Source organism: Papaver somniferum, chromosome 4 (genome assembly GCF_003573695.1).
Source record: "Papaver somniferum cultivar HN1 chromosome 4, ASM357369v1, whole genome shotgun sequence".
Lineage (NCBI taxonomy): Eukaryota > Viridiplantae > Streptophyta > Magnoliopsida > Ranunculales > Papaveraceae > Papaver > Papaver somniferum.
This window is the reverse complement of record NC_039361.1, coordinates 76,836,452-76,861,951: the sequence shown is the minus strand read 5'-3', so window position 1 is coordinate 76,861,951 and position 25,500 is coordinate 76,836,452. Positions and strand designations below refer to the sequence as shown.

At 37.1% G+C, this 25,500-nt stretch overlaps 1 protein-coding gene and 1 long non-coding RNA gene across 3 annotated transcripts; both read right to left on the bottom strand.

The window, feature by feature from the left end:
- Nucleotides 1-460: 460 nt before the first annotated feature.
- LOC113274008 lies at nucleotides 461-3,922 on the bottom strand. 2 transcript variants are annotated; one of them, XR_003322707.1, is made up of 4 exons: nucleotides 3,871-3,922; nucleotides 3,083-3,153; nucleotides 1,374-1,480; nucleotides 461-626 (listed from the first exon to the last, which is right to left on the bottom strand). It is a non-coding gene; the product is annotated as an uncharacterized LOC113274008 (long non-coding RNA). The 2 variants fall into 2 exon arrangements; XR_003322706.1 differs by lacking the exon at nucleotides 461-626 and having other exon boundaries at nucleotides 1,148-1,480.
- An 8,368-nt stretch (nucleotides 3,923-12,290) lies between these two features.
- On the bottom strand, nucleotides 12,291-13,882 carry LOC113272714. Its single transcript, XM_026522514.1, has 6 exons — nucleotides 13,737-13,882; nucleotides 13,555-13,651; nucleotides 13,126-13,472; nucleotides 12,975-13,055; nucleotides 12,789-12,847; nucleotides 12,291-12,583 (listed from the first exon to the last, which is right to left on the bottom strand). Exons 1-6 carry the CDS (start codon nucleotides 13,880-13,882, stop codon nucleotides 12,291-12,293), a joined length of 1,023 nt encoding a protein of 340 aa, XP_026378299.1.
- Nucleotides 13,883-25,500: the final 11,618 nt, after the last annotated feature.

The following is a 25,500-nucleotide window of genomic DNA, read 5'->3' as shown; positions in this document are numbered from 1 at the left end:
TGTCATGGATATATGATTTGTTTTGTGAGTACGAATGTCGCGCATTCTATAATTTTCGAAGTTGGATTTGTTGGGTGTACATACTAGTACACTAGTAAGCTATCTCATGGATATATGGCAGTTTCATAATTTTTGAAGTTGGATTTGTCTGATTTCTGTAGGTGTGTACATAATTATTAGAGATGGTAGCATCAGAACCTACAGAAACCTGTTGGTGGTCCTGCCAAAACTGTAGAATATCCCAGAAGATAAAGAATACCAAGATTAGCGTGCGAGTAGGAGAGCAACAACTTTATTTCTGTTTAAAACTTGCTTAAATTGTTTGTAACTTTCTTAAACTTTTAGAAACTATGTATCTTAGCTTTCTTGAACAAGTATTATTAATAGTAATCCTTGAATTAATCTTATTATTAGTGTGAATGATGTTTTGAATGTAGATTTGTGTCTGAATCTCGACAGGTTCTGATCGCTCTGGGAATTACAATGTAGACTTGTGTCAGATTTACATGGTATATTATAGGTACAAAAAATACGTGTACATGATAGTGCACATCTACTGACAGGTTCGAAAATTAAAGTGTACATGATGTTGAACATGTACTGGCATGTTAGAAAATTATTCATACCTGCATAAATAAAGACACATGTGTTGAAGTAAAAACCAAACTAGATTCTTAAAATAAATAAGATAATATCATCTATTTTAACAAGCTACATGAAAACAAAAAGTATAAAGTCATAAGCAAGAAGAGTAGAAAATCATCAAGGGAGGGGTAATTAAAGCACTCAGTGCACATCATAGGTATTCTTTACTTCTCCCTAACAATTTTATTGCGTTGAGTTATTCGTCTTCCAAATGGAGTCCTGGATGTGGGACTAATGATTTTATCCATAAGAGCTTTTACATGTCTCTTAGACATCAATATGATAAAACATAAAACACCAATGAAATGATCTGGAAAAAACAAAACAACATAAAGTTGTGGAACTATGCGCAAATTCAAAAATAATAAACATGTGCACAATTATGTACACATTAAGAAAAATCATGTGTACAACTATGTACACTTGGTTGCAGAACTATCTACATCTTCAAAACAATCAACTTATGCACATCCGTACCCATAAAATTCCGTATATAAATGAGACACATACAACTTGAATCGTGTACCTAAGTAACAATATCACTACCCATATTGAATAAAATAATTTTGAGCTTATGAGTCCCTAAATATATAACATATGAAATCAAAAATACCTAACGAGTGCGACGTGTGACATATCATCGAACCGAATATTATCTGCATCATTACAAGGGTGAACTATGCTAAAAATAAGGTTTCAAGTTCAATTGTGAAGCTAATGAAACTTACCCTAGTGACATCCACCATTTATAAATATAATAATCAAGAGGTAATCATCTCTGCATCGTATCCATGTCCAACAATCTTCATTAACTACGACCAAATGATTCATACACCTGTTACCAAAATAAATAAATATTAATGTCAAAGGTGGATAAGGGTAATATATATCATTAATAATCAGTATGTGTACAACTATGTACACATTAACATTAACACGTGTACAACTATGTACTCAAAGCAACATGATCCCGACAAAATAATCATTACAGAGCATACAAGTGTACACCTATCACACAAGTTCAGCTTGTTCATGAAGGATCATAGCTCTCTAGGCATATTTCACTTATTCAAAAACAAGTCAACATCGTAAAAATGAAGAAAATCAGATTCAAAATGAGACAGTCTCACACATTAACAGTCAAAAAGTGTACTAACTATGTGAACATTAAACATCAACATGTATACAACTATGTACACATTAACAACCATTATTTGTACAACTTTGTACACGTTAACAATTCAATAACAAAATGTGCACAAACTGGAAAGGAAAGTGTTTAAAGTATCATATCACATAATAATCAAGATAACACGATAGCACTAACTTAGATCATTTTGCTTCAAAAACAGTTCTCACCTGATTCCCACAGACTCCTTTATTCAAGTCATGAAAGTTAGTTCCAAAAATGCACTTATAATACCTTCATTATCCAGTAAAATTAAATAAATGAGAATCAGAACATGCTAGAGCAAAATCCAACTGGTATATGGTTTCAACTTGTCAAAATTCAGGCATGATAAACCCCCTAAACACCAGTACACTATCTTTACTTTAGTGGGGTCAATGATTCCAGGTGCCATCAAATTTTCCTAACACCAATACACTATCTTTACCTTAGTAGGGTCAATGATTCTAGCTGCCATCAAATTCTCCTATTTACCAGTTGCAGCGTTGTACCCAAACTTCAAATTTTGGAGAGTACTTGAAGTAGAAATATAACATCCAGTCAGCAGATGGAATACCAAGAACTATTGTGTTGGGAGAAGAAACTATACATGTACATGTAATCACCTCACCAAAAATGATCGAAGGATAGTAAGAGCTACCTGGTCCCAATTTTATTATACTAACTTGGACTCACAATAGTAACACCATGGAAATGACAATACGAATTTCAAAAATTCTCCTAAATGAGCAATCAGATGTATAAATACGACAAGCTACACTGTTTAAGCTGAACTAACAAAAAAGTTGACTAAAATACTAGTTCCCTTTAACAAGAACTGAACCCTCCCATTTAGACATTTCATGCCGAAATTTATATTATTGTCCAATTAACTCTAACTTATTATGATAAAACTTAGACTGAAAGTCCATTTTTAACACTGAGATGCATGTGCACAAGTGATTGGTACTGGGTGAGATTGAAAACCAAATGCATGTATTTATTACACTTGTGTACAACTATGTACACATCTACAAAAAACATGAAAAGCCAACATCCATACTCGTAAAATATGGAACATATATCCACGAGACAGGACAATGTGTACAAATATGTACACATCTACAAAAATCCTGAAAATCCAACATTCATACCTATAAAACATGTTATGTATCAATGAGGTCGGACAATGATAAAATATTGAGAACAAAGATGTACACATCAATTATGCATTGCTTCCCAAATGAACAAAGACTGTAAAATTTATACCAATAACTTATCTCTATCACAAAGAAGTTCAAGAACTCCCGCTCCAAACGGCATAATCAGCGTCCTCTAGCCTACAGAGTTATCAATAAAATGTAGAACAAGGAGTTTAATTATACAGTAAAAAAATTAGGTTCACGTATGTAGTGACTGTTAAATGATCCAAACTAGCTTAAAACCTTACCAGAACAATTCATGATCGAATATTCAATCTATTCTAATTAAGCACTACGTAAGAATTGTGCTTTTAATACAGTAAAATAAATAAAAAATTGTTAATATTCTTCTTAGTGTTTGTCGTTTACACAGTTCAAAATGTAATTCAATATCTCCAAGTCAAAATAAACTTCGATTAATTGATTCTAAACCACAAAACAAGATTGAAATCATATGAAATCTACTCACAAAATTGTTCTTCAAATTGAACCCGAAAAACACAAAAATTAAGGCAGAAACAATTAGGTCTTATATCACAAAGCAAAAACAATCAGATATAGAAAAATCTACCAAAATCGTTTCTCTAATCTTCAAATTAAGCCTAAAATAGAAAATAAACAAAAATAGATCACAGATCTATCAAAATCTAAAGCTAGAAACAAATTAATCGAAAATAGTAAGAAAAATCAAATTAATCATAAAAATGGAAAACAAGAAATAAGAAACCAATCAAAAAAATCAAATTAAAATGGTAACCAAAAAATCAAAAGAAAAACAAACATAAAAAATAAGTCGATCAAAGATACATAATCAATGAAAAATCAATAAACAGTAATCAAAGATCAACCACTAACCTGGAGAAAAAAGAGTCGTCTTCTTTAATTTCAAAACACGATGTATCCCCCGTTGTTTCTCTATCCTGAAATTCTCAGATCTAAAAATGAAAAAAATTCCAAAATAAAATTTTATATATGAAACAGCTTAAAAGGTTATTAGGGGTATTACGAAAAAGCTTATATTTTTTGAATCGGTAGAATTTGGAGTAACTCGTCCATGTTTGGACTAAACTGTTGCGAGCGGGGTTTATTTGGAATAGAGGGTACTGGATTTCAGATGAGTGGACTAAAGCGTCCAAAGCCCACAAATTTTGGGACTAAACGTCAATTTCTACATACGCTTTTGGACTAAATCATTGTGAATTAGACTGACTCGTTTTAAATGAATGATTTTTTAGGGACCATGGTTTTATTAAGCCACCCTCCCTATAGTTATAAGGGGTGTCCTAAAGTGTTGAAATGACTAACCTACCCTTAACCTAATTTAATTTAAAACCAACCTAATAACCACCTATATATATATATATATAACCACCACCTCCTCCCACCACCATCGCCGATTACCACCACCACCACCTCCGATTATCACCACCACCAACCACCGATTACCACCACCACCCACCCACCATCGCCGATTACCACCACCACCACCGCCGATTATCACCACCACCAACCGCCGATTACCACCACCACCTCCGATTACCACCACCACCTCTCTCTCTATATATATAGCTTATTTTAAAAACATTAACAAAGATATTCTCACAAACCCATTACTTGTCATTCGTTTTTGGTTGAATAAATGAGAAGTAATCGTCAAAATGAGTTGAAAATGGAAGTCGCAGAGAGGTTTAATGGAGGGTTTTTTTTCAGAGAAAAGTTCGGTTACGTCGCAAATGTTCGGTTTTATCGCAAAAAGTTCGGTTATCACGAATTAATTTTTTCTTAACCGAACTCAGAGTTCGGTTGATTCGCAAAAAATACTGTTAACCGAACTCCTTGTATTAGCACAACACAAGTCCATAAGTTCGGTTCCTCCGCAAAATAAGGATATCACCGAAATTTACTTTACGAAAGTAATGAAAGTCCAAAAGTTCGATTCGTTCGCAAAAATGTTAAGTTTTCTTTGTAACCGAACTCTACCTTTGAAACTTCGTAATCGGACTCTACCTAATTCGCTAAGAAATAAATTTCGTAGTAACCGAACGTTTGCCTAATTGCATATATGTATATATAAGCCCAGTTCGGTTGATTCACAAAATATGTTGAAGTTTGCGAACCAGCCGAACTTCTAATACTAGGTTACTTTTAACCTGCAGTTCGGTTGGGAACTTGGTTGCGTTGAAGTTTGCGAACTAACTGAACATACCTCTGTAAATCTTATTACTAAAGTTCGGCTACCTGCGTGTTTGAAGAAAGAAACCAAACTTTGTGTTCGGTTATATGTTCTTGACATTTATTAACCGAACTACCTGAACCTAGCAGGATTTTTTTATAAAAATTTACAGTTTTATGAATATTTGGACCAATTCAACCACCATTATCTAAGTTTGAAGTATACTTGGGTACCCAAATACTCTTCCTCCGGTTGTGGTTGGTAAAATCCATCATTTTCATCTTGAGATTGAGTTTGTGGAAGAATACATTCACCATCTAAGAAATAACTTATATCTAGATCATTGTGAAGATTAACAAATACTCTAGGAAAGGATGGAGATGAAGAATCAGATGAGCTATCATCACTTGAATACTCAAGCTTAGTGAATTGGAAAAAAAATTATTTTCCATGTTTTTCTTCTTCATCTTCTCTAATTTTACTCTCTCAATAATTCTACTTCTTTACCTTAATCATTTCACTAATGATTTCATTAATCATTACCCAAAATTAATCAGGAGGGTAGTTTAGGTATTAATATAAACATCTAGATAAGGGATGACCTAGATTTATTTCTAAATGTCTTACTAAAAATAAAACTATGGTCCCAAAAAATCATTCAATATTCTTTAAATTGGCCAACTCTGGACCTCCTAGTACTAGACCTGGGAGCGCAAGACTAGACCGTCAAAAGCCCAATGATTTTGGGGTTAAACGTTAAGTTTTACCTGTGAAGCCCCTTTGTTAGGTTAATTAACGAGTTAGATGGAAAAGACCCGAAATACAGAGCTTTGTTCTGTAATCTTGATATATATAAAAAAAAAAAAAAAAACCGTTTCTGGGGTTCTCACATTTTGTAAACCCAATGGTCCCAATCACAATCTCGATCTCATCGTCCTCCTCATTCTTCTTCTTCTTCCAATTTAGGCTTATGCGTACAACATCAGTCTCGATCTCATCGTCTTCCTTCTTCTTCTTCTCCCAATTTAGGCTGATGCGTACAACATCGGTGCTTTCTTATTTAAAAACATTGGGTACCTCTAGGGTTAACCAATTTCAGGAATTTGAAGTAAAATTTAGAAAATGTTGCAGTTTATAAAGGTTTCCGAATTCCTGTACAGCTAGGGGTTTCCATATATGTATGTATATATATATGCCAGATCTTTATGATGCTGAGCAACCAAGCATCATAAAAGGAGTGATTTTTGGGAAAACGAAGTAGAAGAAAACAGCCTGATGAAGAAACTGGAGCAATTGGAAATAAAAATTGATCTAAGAGAAAAGGAGCTGGAAAATGGAGTAATTGTGAATAAAAGGAACCAACTTGAAAGAGCAATTGTAATAAATAATTATCAAAGGGAAGAAGAGGACGAAAGAGGACTAATTGTGAAAAAAAGGAAACAACTTGTTGAGAACAAAACAATTTTGAAAAAGATTGATCAAGGAGAAGAGGAAAAGGAAAGAGGAGTCAATCTGAAAAAAAGGAAACAACTTGTTGAAAAAAGAGTAATTTTGAGAAAAATTGATCAAGGAGGAGAGGAGGAGCAGCAGAACTGGATGGAAAGAGCAGCTGTTGTACAAAATAGAAACGAAATTGATGGTGAAGCAGAGAAGCACGAAGAGGGAAGGATATGTAAAAATCTTCCTGATGAATTGACGTTTGAGAGTATTATGACGAGATTACCAGCCAAGACTCTAGCAAGATTCTCTTGCGTCAGTAAGTTATGGTACAGTTCGATCCTTAATGATTCAAGATTTTCTGTGATTCATTATAATCAAAACAAAAATAAATTGTTTCTAGTTTTTAATATGTTTAATGTATTGAGAGGTGGTATCCAAAGCGTTTACTTTTCCAGTGTATTAGAAGGAGAAATGGTGGATATTAGATGTCTCTCAGCTCTAGATGTCAATGAAATACATGAGCTAGTAGGATTTTGCAATGGTTTAGCATGTATGAAACTAGCTAGTGCGCCTAATGATACTTCTGGTTCAATAACTATTGTTAACCCAATCAGGTGTGAATCACTTGTCCTCACTTATATACCTCCTACTGGAGGATACATCTACTTGTGTCATGGCTTTGGTTTTGATTCATTATCACAAGTGTACAAGACTGTAATTATTTTTGCTTCAAAAGCCAACGGCAGAGTTTCTTTGTATGGTCATTACATTGGGAACTATTTCATGGAGAAAGATAATTACTAGTACTTTTGATATCTCACCACCACCGGGTTCCTCTCCTTTTCTTCGTCGAATGGTCACCGGAGTTCCAAGACTGGTATGGAGGCAAGCCACCTTTTGCGGGGGTGATCTCTTTTGGAGGACGAAAAATAAAGTTGGTAATAGTAATGACAAGATTGAAATGTTGCTCTCGTTCGACCTCCACAATGAGAAGATTCACTTCATTCGACTCCCGACTGAATGTACTCTTGGAACAGCAATGCATGAGGGTCAGTATTTAGTAGTTGACCATGGAGTTTAAAGGATACCCCTGTATTGCACGTTGTGAGAGGATAACAAGATCCAGCAATGATCATTGCGGCCATTGGTGTAATTATCAGACCGGTGTTTGTTGTTGTTGTTACAAGGTTCATATGTATGTGTTGAAGGACAAGGACAAGCAAGTATGGACCAGGGAGACTTTCAGTGCTCAGATTAAGGATCAGGAAGGTTTGCTACCACCTCTCTGTTGGTACTTTGACACTTCTGCCGCTACACCTCCTACACGCATATTGGCTTTCTCTGATCAGGTATTATTGTATTGGTTTAATGGGGATTATCTTATATTCTTCAATTTGCAAAAGAAACATCTCAAGGTGGTGGAATGCTCCCGCACCTATCCTAGTATTTTTCAAACTAAGATGAATGAAGACCCAAACCGTCGTATTGCTGATGATGATAATATTCATGGATTATCAGTTGAACCTTCATTCCTAAAGGAGCTAAAACTAGTAAATTTGATTCTGTTGACGAGTTTATGCACATTGTCAATAACAACCTAGCGGCAGGATGGCTGATTACGGGAAGAAGCACACATGGTCTTTCTGCTTTCTCCTAGTTTATGTAGTCCCATTTCAGTTTTCCATTCAAACTAATAATTTTATTCGATTGTTATTTATGTTTTTATTTATTTCTTGAAGATTTATGCTTAGACTGAATACACATTGCAGTTGCTAATATGCTTAAACAGGTTTTTGAATTTATTCACATTGATTAGTTATTTGAATGAAAGCAGTCACAATGTTTTACTTTCCGGGATCTCACTTAGAACTCCCGTCGTTCATGTAGAATCCAATAGAGATTTCCTTTAAGATAGAAACATTACTATTCTAGAGATTTCCTTTAAGATAGAAACATTACTATTCGTTTGTCTCGAGTAAGATGTTCTAATGATTTAATAACATTCTAGAGAACTAAGAAGAAACAAGAAACAATTCAACAAACAAAAAATTTCACTAACTCTTTGTTTACCTCGCAAGAACTAGTCACTCAAAGTTCTCTAACAATAAGAACTCTAGCTGCTCTAGCTGCTCTTTTCTTCTCTTACAAACAGGCGTTTGTAGTAGGGACGGTCACGGGGTGGGTATAACAATCCCAGTCTCTACCCCGTTCATAAAAACAAATACCCATACCCACCCTATTACCCACATGAATTGGGGTGGGCGGTTATGGAAAATAACCATATGGGGCGGGTTTTCTGTGGGTTACCAGTAATACTGAGCTAAACATAAATTTGTTTATAATCAAAACTTAATTATGATCGAAAGAACAATTCATTCTAAAATTTTAAATTCAGAAAATTATCTTCAAGTGAACAAAAATAATTGTAAATGACTTATTACTTTTTCTACTTTTTTCTTTCTCATTATATCTTCGTCCACGTCAACCATTTCATTATCTGCTTCATTTTCTGTATTTTAATTTTTAGAGAACGTGCCTGATAGCAACAAAAGATCAAAAGAATGAATATACAAGAACGATGAAGAATATAATAAATGAAAGAAAGCCTGACTAAGTGGTGGAAGTATAAAAGTTCAATACAAATTCCTGTATAAAAGTCTAAACCTCTATAATATGGAAGACATGGGGCGGGTAAGGTCCCCTCCCCATCCCGTGGCTTAAGCTTTGGGTATTATCCATACCCAACCCAATCCTCATTTGTGAGGGTATACCCAAACGGGGAGGGAACCCGCCGGGATGGGTTTGAGTGGGCCAAATGGCCATCCCTAATTTGTAGACTCTCTAAGAAGAAGATATCTATAACTTTAACCATAAGGGTACTTTTACAGGTCACGTAAACTTGTCCCCCAAGAACTTTCTAGGTTAACTTTTTAACTAAATTAGATAAACCACTCAATTAGGAAACCACATAACTTGGGAAACACCCCAAGTAATGTTTAACTTAATGGAACAAAACCTAACAATCACCACCTTTTGTGACATGAACAAAACCAACAGTTGTCTTCTTACTTATTCACTTTGACGTACGAAAATCTTCTTTTGTCTCATCCTGATTTTTTTTACTTAAGGTATTATTTGTTTATTTTACTTAAGAAATTATTTATGGTGGGTCCAGGAGCTCTAAGAATAGATCTTTGTTCAGCTTTTACCATGAGTTTCTTATGGATATTTTTTTTCCAACATGGCATATGTTTTTCCACCACCACCACTTACTACCTGCTCAAACAACCACTGAGCACCAGAACCGCCACCACATACGTACACCCACCGCTCACCACCTCAACTTATGAATGTTTTTTCTTTTCCAAAAGGAAAACATGATGACCCTGATTTTTCAACTATATTACGATTTGGTAGTTCATTTTAATTTTTATAAATCCACTACACCCATATATGTTATAAACCAAGTTTATTTACTAAGATGGCCTTCGTGTCTAAGTTTAGGATTTACACATCTTGGACGCCAAGTCTTCTATCTATATAAATATAAATAGAGGCTTAAACATTGTATTCGACACACATAATATTAAGAATTCTTCTCCTTTTTGCTCTCTATTTTCTGTCTCATTCCCTATTCACAAGACGTTATCACGCACGTTTGCTCTAGCAACATAAGCATAGAAGATTAATCTCCAAATACAAATCTCGGTTGAAAGTTGGGTCGTTGTGCTTAAAGTCATGAAAGAATCGGCCATATGAATCAACAACCTTTACTGCTACGATTTCTATTGATTAGTTTTTTGTTTTTTTTTGAAGCATGTATTTTATTAAGTTAAATTGAGATTACACGTAGGAATTGTACGCCCATAGAGTCTGCTATCACAATAGAACTTATAGGTGGGGGGATTACATTGTCCCACACTGTTGTTGCAAGCTTCCCGTTAGAGCAATCATAAACCGATCGATTTTCCAGACCATCCGCTGCTTGATTTTCTTCTCTGTAGACGTGCCTAATAGTATATTGTTGAATTTGAGTAAACCTATACTTGATTTTTGCAATCTGATTAGAAATATACCATGGAGCGTCGGCGTCCGAGGTTAGAAATCTCGTTAAGTTATCCAAGTCTGTTTCAAAGCCGTTCCACTACTATTTTTTATGTCCACTCGTTCCACTACTAATAAATTTATTTATTTTTGGATGTAGTGATCTTTTGGTTGGAGAAGAGCAATATCATGTTAAGAAAAGGGCCATTTACAAAATGGTCATACTTTTTCTAATTCGGTTACAAATTCATCATACTTTTGTTAATCATCTACAAAATAGTCATGGTTTGATCTACATAACTGTTTTTCAAAAAAAAAAAACGGTGTTAAATATCCCCAAAATGCCTATATCCTAAATCAACCTAGTTAACTGGAGTTAACCTGTCGATAACGTGTTTGGCAGCTGGATGACGTGGCAGAAAAAATGGTGGACAGAAAATCAGACCGTTCCCAACAGTCTAATTTCACTTTTTTTTATATACCCTGCACACCTGCACACATTCATACCCATCTTTCAATTCCAACAACCAAAAGGTATAGCATGTTCAAACAAGAAAAAATGGGTGGAGGCAAAAGTGAAATGTGCAGCAATTCAAATGATGCAAGCAGCAGCAGGGTAGTTGATAGATCAAGCAACATCAAAATCATTTGTTGTTTATGTGAGATTGGAATGCATGATCCTATTGACTGTCCATGGATATATTCAAGGTGTAAGAATGTACCTTGCAATGGAGTTAGAAAGTTGTTGAAAGCTGAAACTGAAAATCATGTTGCTGAGAAGTTCTGAGATGCTCCATCTGCTCATACTTTGAGTGGTTTGCAGATGCCACAAACCAAAAAAGAGCAATGAAAGTTCAACTTCCAACTCCACATTCCTGCTTTGCTTGTGGTGACAATATCCATATGCACAACAATTTTCCATGGAAGAACCGACCCTGCAAGAAGAAGAAGTGTAAGGGAACTGTGATGCTTTTCTTCTGCCACAATGTACACAACTATAACATTGCTTACCTCAAATGCTCCAACTGTCTTGATTTTCAATGGTTCTCTGATGCTGTCTTCAAAGCAGCAAAATCCAATGTAAAACAGACATCACTGAAAATGAAAGAATTATGCAAGCAAATAGAAGATATACAAATGAAATGAGCTATGGTTTCAATAAAAAGAACATTTCATGAGATTCACCATCCAAACATAACACAGCATATTAACATTAAGATCATAATAAAAGTGAGTTCACCATCCAAAAGATAAGTAACCAACTGTTGCAAACATATGAAGTAACAAAAGTAGTCTTAAAAAAAAACCATAATCAAGAACATACAACATCCACTTATTAAGTAGCAGTAATTGTAACCTTCTTTCCTTTTGGTTTTAGAATTGTGAAAGTCTGAGACAGTGTTTGAGTCAGACCACCAACACCTGCAATGCTCTATGACAGTGTTTGATGCACCTACAGTCCACTGCCAGACCTTCCTCTACCACCTCTTGAACCTATACCTCCTCTTGAACCTCTACCACCAGTTGAACCTCTACCACCTGTTGTGTTTTATGATGATGCAACAGCTTGTGTAGGTTGAAAATATGATGCAGCAGCAACATATGAAGATGAAGCAACTCATATCCCTCTTGTTCCTCTTGTAGCTCTACTACTAATACTAAGTTCAGCTGGATCTGGATAAGAAGTGGAGTGAGATCCTCCTTGAACCATGGTTCTCTGCCTCTTTCCTTTTGGATTAGATCCAACAGGTGCACCCACACATGTTCTCTTGTTATGCCCAATTAACTTGCATCTTGTACAACTTCTAACCTTCTTCTCTGTGTGACCTTTATCATAATCTCTCTTTCTTTTCTTACATGGTATTCCTGGTTTTCTGATGTCAATAGGAGGTCTCATTTTGAAACTGTCCTCTGGATGCACAATGAAACAAGAGAAAAGAAGAGAAAGAGATAAGAGATAAAAGAAATGGAAAAGAAGGAAACCCTAATTATTAAAGAATTATTTTCCATAAAGTGAAAGATTCCAAAATAAAATGTAAATTACATATAAGGTCATGTATAGTAAGGGTAAAGTTGTTAATTACCTCATCTCATTCTTCTCTTCCTAGTAATAAACCCATCTCAAGAGCATAAGTAGCTCTCAGAGCATCAACCAGATAACAGTTGTTACAATAACTGCCACCAAAAAACACAAAATCGTTAATGTTGCAATAAAAAACCCATTATATAAAAGACCCATTCAGTTTGAAACAGAGCCATTATATATGAAAAAAACAAAAACAAAGTATGTAAGAAAACTTACTCAGCCCAATTGGTTCTCATATCCATCAATACACATATACCATGTAGGAAACGTATTCCTCTAAGTTGCCACTGAATGCAACTGCAAGTTTTGTCAACAATATCAACTTAAAACAAATAATTGGTTATAATGGTCTTCACCTCATACAAACCTGCCATAAACTGCTCCATTAACTCTCAAGTGACCTGCGCATTTCTGCATCTTCTTGATCAACTTCAAAACACTTGGCACCAACTGTCCAAGTTCCAACTTATCATCCTCGGCTCTTCTTTTATAAAACATACCCATAATGAGTTGACCATACATCATTCCAATATTACAAATGGGCTTGTATCTCATTGGGCCAAGCATGTTGTTGAAGGACTCACAGAAGTTGTTGTTAGTGTGCTCAGAGCTTGTGGACTGGTCATAAAAGGCCCTAGACCACTGTTTTGGAAGTTCCCTCATCATATATGTTGCTGCTATTGGAGACAACTTCAAAAGCTCATCCATGTTTACCTAGTCATAAAAGTAACATTATGAACTAACCAAGGCAAAAATATAAGAATCTCAAATAACATAATGTTGTTCAAGGACTTACTTTCCAATGTCTTTCCTTATAACATAGTGCAGCATTGCGTACCATGTCACGTAGCTTTGTACCTTTGTAGTATTTATTGAAATTTGCATACATATGTCTGCAGGTGAAAACATAAAAAAAACAATAAAAACCACTGAAACCGTACTAACATATAACAAACAAACTAAACCAATCCATTGTACCTGAAACAATATCTTTGGTTATGATCTGAAAATAATTCAGAAATGGTTTCTAACTGTAGATGGTGGATTTTCGACAAGCGATAAAATCGTAAACCCGTAATTATATATGCTCCTGATCTAGCAATCAGACGAGTATTGAGGCTCATGTCTCTTATCGGAAGCGTGAAAACTCATGCCACGGGATCTCTGACTGAGAATACTGTCTCTTAGAGTATATGTAGATGTGTAGTCTCTCATCTGAGGCAACGGAATATCTCATGAATACTGAGCAACTTCAGTGATCACTTCCATATAGAATCGCAAGATTAGACGGCTCCTAGACAGCTTGCCTGCTAGTATAGAGCAATAACGTCTTCAGGATGTAACAATGTTTTCCCTGACTGTATAGAAGAAATATGACGCTTCAACAAGCTCATATCACTCAACTTCTGAATAATTAATACTCCTAGACGATCGTACAAGTATAGAGCCATCAATTAATTATTCCTAAATCATTAGATTCACTCACTGAATCCTTGAAAAAATATTCAATGTTTTTCATAATATTTTGTTACTTCAATTCATGGTTTTCTCAACAAAGCTCCATAGGTTAGTAATAAATATTCAGCGTACGGGCATCTGAGCTACCTTCGAGTAAGCCCCGATCCAAATGATGCAAGTGTACTCAACAATAATGCACTAACGAGCACCTGAATGCACGAACGAGCCTCTCAAAACACGACGGGACAATGAACCTATGCAAAATAAGAAAGAAAATAATAAAATATTAACCAAGGCGCTGGGGGACTGGGCCCACCGGCCGGCCGGTCGTGCCGTGACCAGTCCCACATCCAATTTTATATTTTATCATATTTTTTATTATTTTCCTTGATCTCATGAAAATCCCTTCATTTGAACAAATATCCTTCGTTTTAAGGAAACTCCTCAGTTCCATGGTGTTTCCTTCGCATCAAAGAAATAATATAAAATTGAGAAAGGTGTTGTGTGACCGTGTCTACTAGCCGGCCGGCTATGCCCTAGTCATGGACGGTCCCACACCTCATGATTCCTCATTATTTTATTATTATTTCCTAATCTCATGAAAACTCCTTAATCTCATGGTATTTCCTTCAAACAATGAAAAAATAAGATAAAATTAGGGAAACTCGTGGGACCGAGCCTTAGCCGGCCGGTCATGCCCTAACCCGTCCCACACACCCTTTATTTTATTATTATTATTTTCATGTTTCCTTGATCCCATGAAATTCCTTGATTTCATGGTATTTCCTTCAAATTATGAAAATTCTTTCAAATCATGGAAATAATACATAAAATTAGGAAAAAATCACGGGACCGGGCCCTAGCCGGTCGACCATGCCCAAGACGGTTCCGCACGCCCTTATTTTATTATTATTATTATATTATTTGTTTTCTTCATCTCATGGAAACTCCTTCACTTCAAGGAAAATTCCTTTATTTGAATAAACTCCTTGATTTCATGATATTTTCATAATATCATGAAAATATAATAAAATTAGGAAAAATGCTATGGGACCCGGATAATTGGCCGGCCGGCCATGCCTTGACCATGGTCGGTCCCATACTTCATGATTCCTTCATTTTATTATTATTTTTCCTTCATCTCATGAAGTTTCCTCAGTTTCAGCAAAAACCCCTGATTTCTTCATATTTTCCAAAATGATTGCTCAAATGCACATCAGAAAATATCAAAATTCTCAGGACTGAGACACGAACACTTTGGTGACGCGATCATATACCTTGATCGACCAAGGTTGGCTCCTTGGCTTGCAAAAGTCCGATCCCACATATTTTCTTCATTTGACCTAATTTGTTCATATTAGGTTAAAACTCTTCCAAATAATTTTAGAACTTCATAAAACGATCGTCATTCGATCCTATGACCACCCAGGGATGGTTTGATGACCCCTTGGTCGGTCCCTCATCCCGTCATAATTAATTAGGTTTTATCACCTAAGGCTCAGACGAGCATTATTTTAGTAAATGATTAAACCGACATTTAATCATCCTTTCATCAACGTCTTCAAGAGACTTTGGTATTTTTCTCACTGGAGCATCTGGGCGCTACATGGTCGATCCATCATACATATAGCCGGTCCCTCCTTCATTCCATGGTTAATTCTCAATAGACCATCAATTGATCAAATTAGGGTTTCGAGTCCAAGGTTCATAATCCCAGATTCAAACGCTAATAATTTTACGTTGATCTTATGGTCAACATTTTATTAATTATACTCGGTCCAGTTGCCGGTATCTTAATTTAATATTTTATCTGGTCACTCTACCAATTATTCATCAAACGAGCAACATTTGCTCAGATGAGCAATATTTGCTCAAACCAACGAATATTAGTTTGATTCTCAATATTCAACAATTCATCGAATGAGCAATATTTGCTCACCTTAACTATCAACGTTTACTTGAGAATTATACCTCTGTCTCAACAGACATGTTCAATTCATGAATTTCAGAGTATTTGCAAATCATGTTCAATTCAGCAATACATGGACTCATCGTCCCATGAAGTCAGCAACTGACTAACTAAATACACGTCTGCCTTGCAGACTCCACAATCACGAGACATCAGTTGTGTCACACTGGGGGATATTAACTAGGGTTTTGGTCTGGCGGTCTATGGACGTGTGTTCATACACACGATGAGAATGTGAGAAATTCAAGCAATCAGTTGAAAGAGTTAACAAAGTAGTGGATGGAAAATCGACCAAGTCTCCGCACGTTGAGCAACTGGTTTTAACACACGATTTCCATTTCTCCACTCTTTGATCCCATCAACTGTGACACTTCATGGGATCATGGTGTTTACAATTCTAGCGATATAAATAAGTCTCTGAATCATATTTGAAAGGGAGGACAATCTTACGTCAAACAGACAACACGAGATCAACAACTCAACGTCTGAGAAAATTCAATCATTCATAACTTATCTTATTTTCAGAATACACAACACACCTACAATCTTCGATCACCATTGATCTCATACATTTCTCAGCTTCCCTCCTACAGATCGACCCATCCTCTCTTGTGACCGAATTTACTCTGGAACGGCCATTGTCTTGGTTTAGGCCGGAGTATTACATATTGATCTCTCGAATTCAAAGCAATCCCTTCTTGCAGTACATCTGTGTGAGGTTTGACAGTTTGCTCGGTTCAAGGAGTTTCCTCCGTACGGTCGTCTCCTCAATTCCGTAAAGACCATCTACTCGTTTTTCCCCATCTATAGATTGGCGACCGCTGTGGGATATCATTCTCTCGGTTGCAATCTCACTTCTCACAAAGATGGTCGGTCTTAGGTATGGTTAAGTTACCAACTCGGATTCAACATCCGTCTCTAATATTGCAAGCTCTAGTGGTACTGCCAACACCACTCCTCCGGCGCAACCTGCTGCCACCACTCCTCCGGCGCAACCTGCCACTACTACCCCTCCGAGCAGTTGTGCTCCAGTGATCACCCCTGCAAGTGACGGTACCGGAGTCATCAACAATCTACTCTTCTGTCGGTCTCCTGAAGAAGTCAGGGAAAACCCACCTACCGTGGGTGATCTCATGAAGGTGCAATAAACTCTTGCCAAAAATCATACTGACATGGCTGCTACTCAGAAGGAACTATTCAAGTATCTCAAGACTCTTATAGACAAGATGTCTGAGAAAACTCAGGAGAAAGGAAAAGCTAAAGAAACGTCTTCAAACGCTGATCCCGAGGTCACTCTGATTCATGTAGTAGACGATGAGGAAGTTCCCAATGCTGCAGACAATCCACCAGCGAAAGAGCCATCCAGCTTCATCACTCGTGAAGACCTGGAACGCCTTTTGGAGGATCGTGGAAAAGACAAAACGCCTTCTGTCCACCGTCACCAACCTCCATATCCCGCTGCTATACAAAGGATTCCTCTTCCAAAAGGTTACACCTCTCCAACCTTCACAATTTATGATGGAACATGCAATGCTCGAGAACATGTTTCTCGATTTCTAGAGGCACTGGGAGAACATGAGCATAATCATACTATACCTCTGAAGGAATTTTCAAAGTCTCTGAAAGGCAGAGCATATACCTGGTACAACAACATCGCACCAGGAAGTATCAAAAGTTGGGGAGAAATGGTCAATGCTTTCTACATGAAGTATTTCTTCGTCTCAGAACAAATCACCCTCTTGGATCTCGGAAGTATGTTTCAAAGGAGCAACGAACATCCTAACGATTATGTGAAAAGGTTCAGAGTTCAAGATTTGGATTGCCATGATCCAAATGTCACAGAACAACAACTCGTGGACTTGTGCATCAATGGACTGATTCTAGTCTACAGAGCCTTATTAGAAAATCTCAGGTTCCAGACTTTCTCAGAACTACATGAAGCGGCCAAGAGATCAGCAACTACTGCACCTGCTTTGTTGGAGAGGCCTAAGACTACAAAAATTGAAGAGCCACGAGAGACTCGAGGTAGCAGATGTTTAATCAACAAACAGTACAACCTCCAACCTTCTACAAATGTTGTTGCGGAATGGAGAAAACGAAAGGCTGAGCCGCAGCGCAAACATGCTCCCCCAACTCCTTCGAAGGCACATAAGAAGGGCAATACGTAAGTTCCTGCTCAACACACAGAAGCCGATCCAGAGGCACCCCATTTTCCCTGCTCCATTGAAGAGGTTATTGAACTTCTAGATGCCTGGGTTCAAGACGGCGCAATCAAACTGGCATATGTCAAGAAAGAACCAACTGAAGAGGCCATGGAAAATCCTCGTTAATGTCGCTTCCATAGGTTCGTCAACCATCCCACAAGTGATTGCATATCTTTGAAGCGCATATTTAAGGAAAAATCGAAACATGAGAACTCAACTTGAGGACTGAAGGAGTACACAGAGATCCTCTCCCAGTCAGAACTTTCACCCTGTATGAACCTCCTGTCAAGGAAGCAGTTCAATAATCGAGCATGTCTGCGAATTGCTATACCTGTCAAAGTCTCAAATGGGAGACATGTTTGTTGCACAGAATCACATCGTATCAGGGAAACGATTGTTGATTCAAGAGACATTTCCTGAACCGCCTTCAACAACGGATGAAGAACTGTACAACTGGGGACTTCTCACCATAGTCTATCTTAAGGGAAATGAGTTCAAACGAGCATTAGTCGATGTCGGCACTGCTGTCAATGTTATCCCTCTGAAAACTCTCAGAGCTGATGGTATCACACGACAAGAAGCCATTCATGCTCTAGTAACAATCACAGATCATGAAGGAACGCCCAGAGATGCCTATGGCCACATTACTCTCAAGGTGAACATTAACTCAGTCTGGACAGAAACAAAATTTTACATAATCCGAGAAGATACAGGATATGATATGATTCTTGGACGCACGTGGATTCATGCTGGGAAGGTAACACCAACACCTTCAATTGCACATTTCTCCGCTGAAGAAGCCTTTGATTCGGAAGAAGAAGAAGATATCTCATCATTCGAGTATCTGAAAGAAGTCAAGGCCCTGACGGAGCTAACACAAAAGCCTGAGGAAAATGAAAACGCTTTCATCAAAAGATTTCGTACTCAGGAAAGTATTATTCCTCCTCATATGTCGATATTATCAGTTCCCAAACATGCTGCTTTGGTTCGAGGGCTCTACTCCACCAACAACTTAGCAATTGCAAAGTGCTATGAGTGGATAACCTCGTCTCAGCAATATTTCACCAAATGGTTAAGTTCAGAGCTTTTTCAAATTGAGCATACTATCAAAAGGTTTATTGCTGAAGACATGGCCAAGCATGACAAACAGTATCTCAAATACTCCCCTCTGCATGAGTGTCCATATATACCACAGCCATGGAACTCTACTATACAGAGGATTCTGAATCAGCATAAGATATTCAGAGCGCGGACGATCAAGTCTAACAAGTTCCAGGAAGGATATTTAGTTCTCAAAGCAACCAAGCGTAACTTTCATTCTTCAAAGGACTCCAACTGGGAATGACCTTTTATGGTCTCTAAGTCTATCGCTGGTGGATACTACAAACTAATCAACATGGACAACAAGGAGATCGTAGCCGTGATACATGAGAATTGGCTCAAGGCCTTTGACGTTTAAGGTTTTGGATATCCGAGGTATTGGATGTTCAAGACGTGACACGAACATCTCAAATAATTTGGCGTTTAGCAATTTTCTTTCATTGTATTTCAATTCCTCCAAAATGTTTGCAATACTTGCGTTCAGTAATTTAAATTCAGCAGTTTATCAAAATTCAGTTTACTTAAAGAAAATCTCTATCAAACCCAAAGAAAATCCTCAATTATCTACTTATCCAAAACCAATCAAAACCAAAAATAAAACCTCACATCTCTCAGAAGTTCAGAAGTTCAAGAGATTATGAAAGGAAATCAAAGAAAATCAGCAAAGAAAGATTTTGTGCTCCTCTGCATCCTTCAAGACTTCTAAGGCCGCCTTCTCCATGTTCAGCTCTTCGGTCAGCTTGGAAATCTTGTCTTCCTTCTCCATCACAGCGTTATTGGGAAAGGGTATGTTACTCTCATATGAGTCCTTGATAGAATTTATCTTCTTATGAAGCCACTTCACATTGAAGCCAAGTCTCTCAGAGTTCTCCAAGTTGAACTCCCAATCAAAGAGTATATCTGGAGTCACAGTATTTCTGGCCCTAGCGCGTATATCACTTATAACACGCAAGATGGTACTTACTTGCATTGTTAAAGAATAAGCACGCTTTGGGTCTCTAGCAACGATGATGTGACCAAATTTCTTCCATATCTTCTCGTACAATTTGGTACACCCAACGGGAACACTAAATCCACCAACTAGTTCATGATATGGGAGTGATGCATCAAAGGGAGGATCAAAATAAATCCCTGCACTCGGGTATTCATGCACCACTATACGATTCTCAATCACTGGAGCAACTTCTACAATCATAGCAACGGTTTATTCAGTTTCTTCTATGCGTGGTTCAGCTTCTTTGGCCACTTAAGCAACAAAAATTGAAGTCTCGGTCTCTTCAACAACATCAACAACAACTCCTTCATGACTTTGAGGTGAATAGATGGTTGTTCCTTCATCAATAACCTTTGTGTTGCTCAAGCCATCATTATTAGATCCTTCATTCTCAACTTCGGTATTTGACACCTAATACGAAGATTACATAAGATTAGGATCATTCGAGCATGGAATCAAAGGAAATCATAAAATACAGAATACAAGTGATTTAGCATCATCAAGGTTCTTCGTTTTGCATGATTTACATCAACAAATAACATGAAAGTTACAAAAACACGTTTTACAACAAGCTCGCCTGAGAATATTTTACACTACTATGTACAAAACGACGAACTAGGAGCAATTGTTGATGAATCAAGGGTTAAGTTATATACCATTCTATTTGTATGGATGTTACCTACAACATATAAAAATTTCATAGCATTTGGATGAGCGAGTAAAAAGATGTGGTCGAAACATAGGGCGACATGACAGCTGAAAATTTCCTGAAAGTCTCCTGGATGTTTACTGTTTCGTCTATTTTGGCCCTTAAACGTTCTCAAAACTTAAAACGCTTCTTTGATAAAACTTGGAAATTTTCTGGGCATAAGGAAACATATGTGGATTGCGAAAATCTGACACCGGACGAAGATTTTATGGCGTTTTTGCTAAATGGCCGAATTTTGAATTTTCTGGTGACGTATTTTCGGCAAAGCTTTTTATATATTCGCATACATTCTCATTCATTCACTCATAAATCAACGATTTTATGTTTCTATGGAAAAATTCAAGAGAAACACTTACTTGGATGACTTCTGAAGCGTTCAAAGAACCAGAATTACTCGCATCAACATTAACAACACCATAATTTTCATTCGGTTTCGAGCTTTGGGAGTTTCATTTATCGCCATCTCCCGAACGAACATCATTGGTACTCTCCACCTCCATGGAGAAATCCTCCTGGATATATCCTTAAGTAATTAGTGTTTTGTCTACAAAGCATCATAATTGAATATACGAAGGAATACTTACGGCTTCTTCTTCATTAATCAAGTCAGAAACTGTTTTTCCAACAGCAGAGAACTGAAGACCGTCGATACTTGATGGAGCAAAATTATGCAACGGAATAGCAAATATTGGTTTTACGATCCTAATTACGCGGACGAGAAGAATTCATATCAAAAGATATATCGATAACTCACCAAAGAGATCACTGGACACTTTATGGTGTTAGGTAACATCTTATAATTCTTATTCCTGCCTTCTCCACCATGAACAGTTGCTACAGTTTCTGAGAGGTCTTACATTACGATCGTCCTGTGGAAAATTTTGATGCAATAATAAAAATGCAATTATCATGATCTTATGAAGACTTCGTAAAGAATACTTACTTGTGAACATCCTGGAGATGTTTTCCGCTTATCACCACCAGGGAAATGCTTAAATCTTGGTCGAGTAGCAATCATCTCAGCAGAAGGCGGCTCCTTCACTAAAGGTTGATCAACTCCCACGAAATCAAGTAAACGCCTGAGTTGTTGATCCCAAAAGTCTATGTAACCTGGAGTTACATATGTGATTCTCTCACAACTGGGGAACCAGAATTAACTTCCTTCCACCTGTGTGCGGTCCAGACGGGTCATAAGCTGTTCAACTTAGGGTTTCCTTCTTCAAAAAGTCGGGACACACTGATCCATACCCATTTGCCGAGCCGCCCTATCAATATTGTATTCTTCCACTAAGAATTCACCATGTATTATCGATATCAGATGACCAGGAGTGCAACTCAACATAAAAGACCTCTCTACATCATCCAAATCAGCACCAGATTTCAAAATCATGCTTTCTTCAGTGTTAAGAGTTGTCAATTGAGAAATATAAGGAGGAACTAACACCCATGGGTAGAAGTTGAATTCAGATTCACGGTCTAAGACATCAACGAAGCGGGTTTTGAGTCGAGGTTGCTTTGTAGACCAGCGTATAATCCTAGCATTGGCCTTCTCAGAGAAAACATGACGAGCATCAGCATTCAATCCTTGCAAGATGGTACGTGGGATGGGTGCATAATTCTTGAAACGCTCCCACATCAAAGCTTCAAGAAACATTGTGTTGGCATAACATTCAATCTTCATAAAACCATTCGAGATACTGAAGTCTATAACCAAGGAGTCCAAGTTAGAGTACAAAGAACCCAAGAACAAACTACCTATTGGGAGTTGCTCACCCTGAGCCATCTTAATCGCAAAAGGAATCATGAACGGCTTCAACAAATTTCCAGCATCTTCAAACATCTCTAGACAACCATAAACACAAGAAAGCAGCAATTGATAACGTACCGTCAACAGACCACTCCAAAGGAGTATCTCTCGGCCACCAATGTATTAACCAATGAACATAACAACCTTTGCTGCTGGATTCCTTATTAATCTTCTCCATTGCGTCTGTCAAGATGTTGGAGATTGAAATTTCCTTTGTTGAAGAAAGAAATTTAGGAAGGTTACCCGTGATGGGAAGTTGCATCAAAGAAACTACGTCTTAAAGTAGTGGTAAACTCTCCCCACCTGCATATGAAAGAATGAGTTGGAATACAACAACGAGCAAGTAGAGCTACTATACCTCGCGCATCATGAAAAATGAACGGATCTCCAGAAGCTTGAATAGCCTGTATTACTTGTGCGTCATGTAACTTAGCTCGAACACGAGAGAAACCTAGCATGTACCCCGCCCATCCAGAAAACTTTTCTAAGGGCCATCGAGAAAGCTTGAATTCAATAATTGATGCAGAAAAATATCCTCGTTTAAGACAGAACCAAATAGTTGCATGAGGAGTCACCAATTTTTTCTGAGTAACCTCTCTAGGATTTATCAGAAGACGAAATGATGGAGTTTTGAGACGCTTTTCAGGCCCTTGATCCACGAAGAATGCATCCTCTATGATCGGAACATTCTTAACTCCAGGGGTCTCATCTTCACCAATGGAAGTCTCGTCCATGCATGAATCATCCTTAGAAGCATCATTTTCTATGAACGAATCCTATTGTAGGCATCATTATACACACGTGTATCATCTCTGGAGGCATCATTGGCTTGGAAATCAGACATCCTTGCAAGGTATCTGTAACGTACACACAATGCTCCGCTTAAGTATATCATTCATGCAAGGTGCAAATATCAGTGGAATGAAGCAATTGAAAAAAATGCTCAAGCAGGCATCTACAAAATGGTAATTCTCAACTCTTACCTTTTCACGATTCAACTAAAAATAGTGATTGCAACGTAAGAGTTAACACTTCAAAACTTACTCGTTTCTTTGAATCTACAAAACACGAGCAAAACTCAGATTTTCATAAAATCATGAATATTTCTACTGTGCGAACATTCACCATGGAATTATGAAAACTAAAACATTATTTCATCATAAATAATTGTTTATTTCTAAGGAGTACACAAAACTCAAGTTTTGATTTGTAAAGAAAATAATACATATATTTACATATATATATATATATATATATATATATAAAAACGTGATTAACTCACGTAAATAAATAAAAAAAACTTTTGTTTTTTCTGACGTAAGCAAGGCTCACGTGAATAAAATTTGTGGACATTCCACGGTCTCATCAAAAAAAATAATCCATGAATAGTCCATGGTTTTATAAAAAAGTCTTTTCCTTCGTACTATCATTTGTCTTCAAAACGAGGGTTTATTTCGATTTTGTGAAGGCTCACATCTTTCAAGATAAAGTTTTGGTTTCCATGAAAGATCATACACAAAATTTATCACTGGACACAGGTCTATATATATAAAAAAAATCTCTCTCCTAAGTCAGGGATTATTACTAGTTTCTTAAACTAACAATCGAACGAACATACGTTTTCTAAAGCAAAGGTTTTCAACAAAACTCACATTCATATACGCACATATATATAATATCAACATGAACAACTCATGAACAAACTACAAACTACAAACTTCCGGAATTTTTTTTTTTGCTTACCTGGTCGGTGCTGGCCGGAAGTTGGCCAGTGTTGACAGCAACGGCCGGCAGTGATGATCCCAGCGAATTTTTTTTCTCTTCTTCTCTGCTTGGACGTGAGGAGGATGAAGAGATGAAGGTGGTGGTCGGTCGTGTGGGAGAAATAAGAAAAAAAAGGAGATTAATTCCCTTTTATATCAAATTTTATTTCCAAAACCTAATCTCACAGGGATTTCCCTATTGGGCCCAGCCCGTGAATCCTAAAACGATCAAGGTCCCGTCATCAAAATCAGCGGTTCAACGCCAAGTTATGCTCACTAGATGATGCTCTTTCATGACACTGGATATTCATTCAAGCTGTAGTTTGCTCGAACTATCAAAAATCCGGTAACGTCTTAACTTACGACTAAGTTCAATTGCTTATATTGTTTGCAACCGGAAAATCACCATTTGATGCTGACTGAGGAACATGAATGTTCCTTACTAAGCATGGGACTTAATGTAGATGGTGGATTTTCGACATGGGCTAAAATCGTAAACCCGTAATTATATATGCTCCCGATCTAGCAATCAGACGAGTATTGAGGCTCATGTCCCTTATCGGAAGCGTGAAAACTCATGCCACGAGAATATCTAACTGAGAATACTGTCTCTCAGAATATATGTAGACGGGTAGTCTCTCAGCTGAGGCAACAACATATCTCATGAATACTGAGCAACTTCAGTGATCACTTCCATATAGAATCGCAAGATTAGACGGCTCCTAGACAGCTTGCCT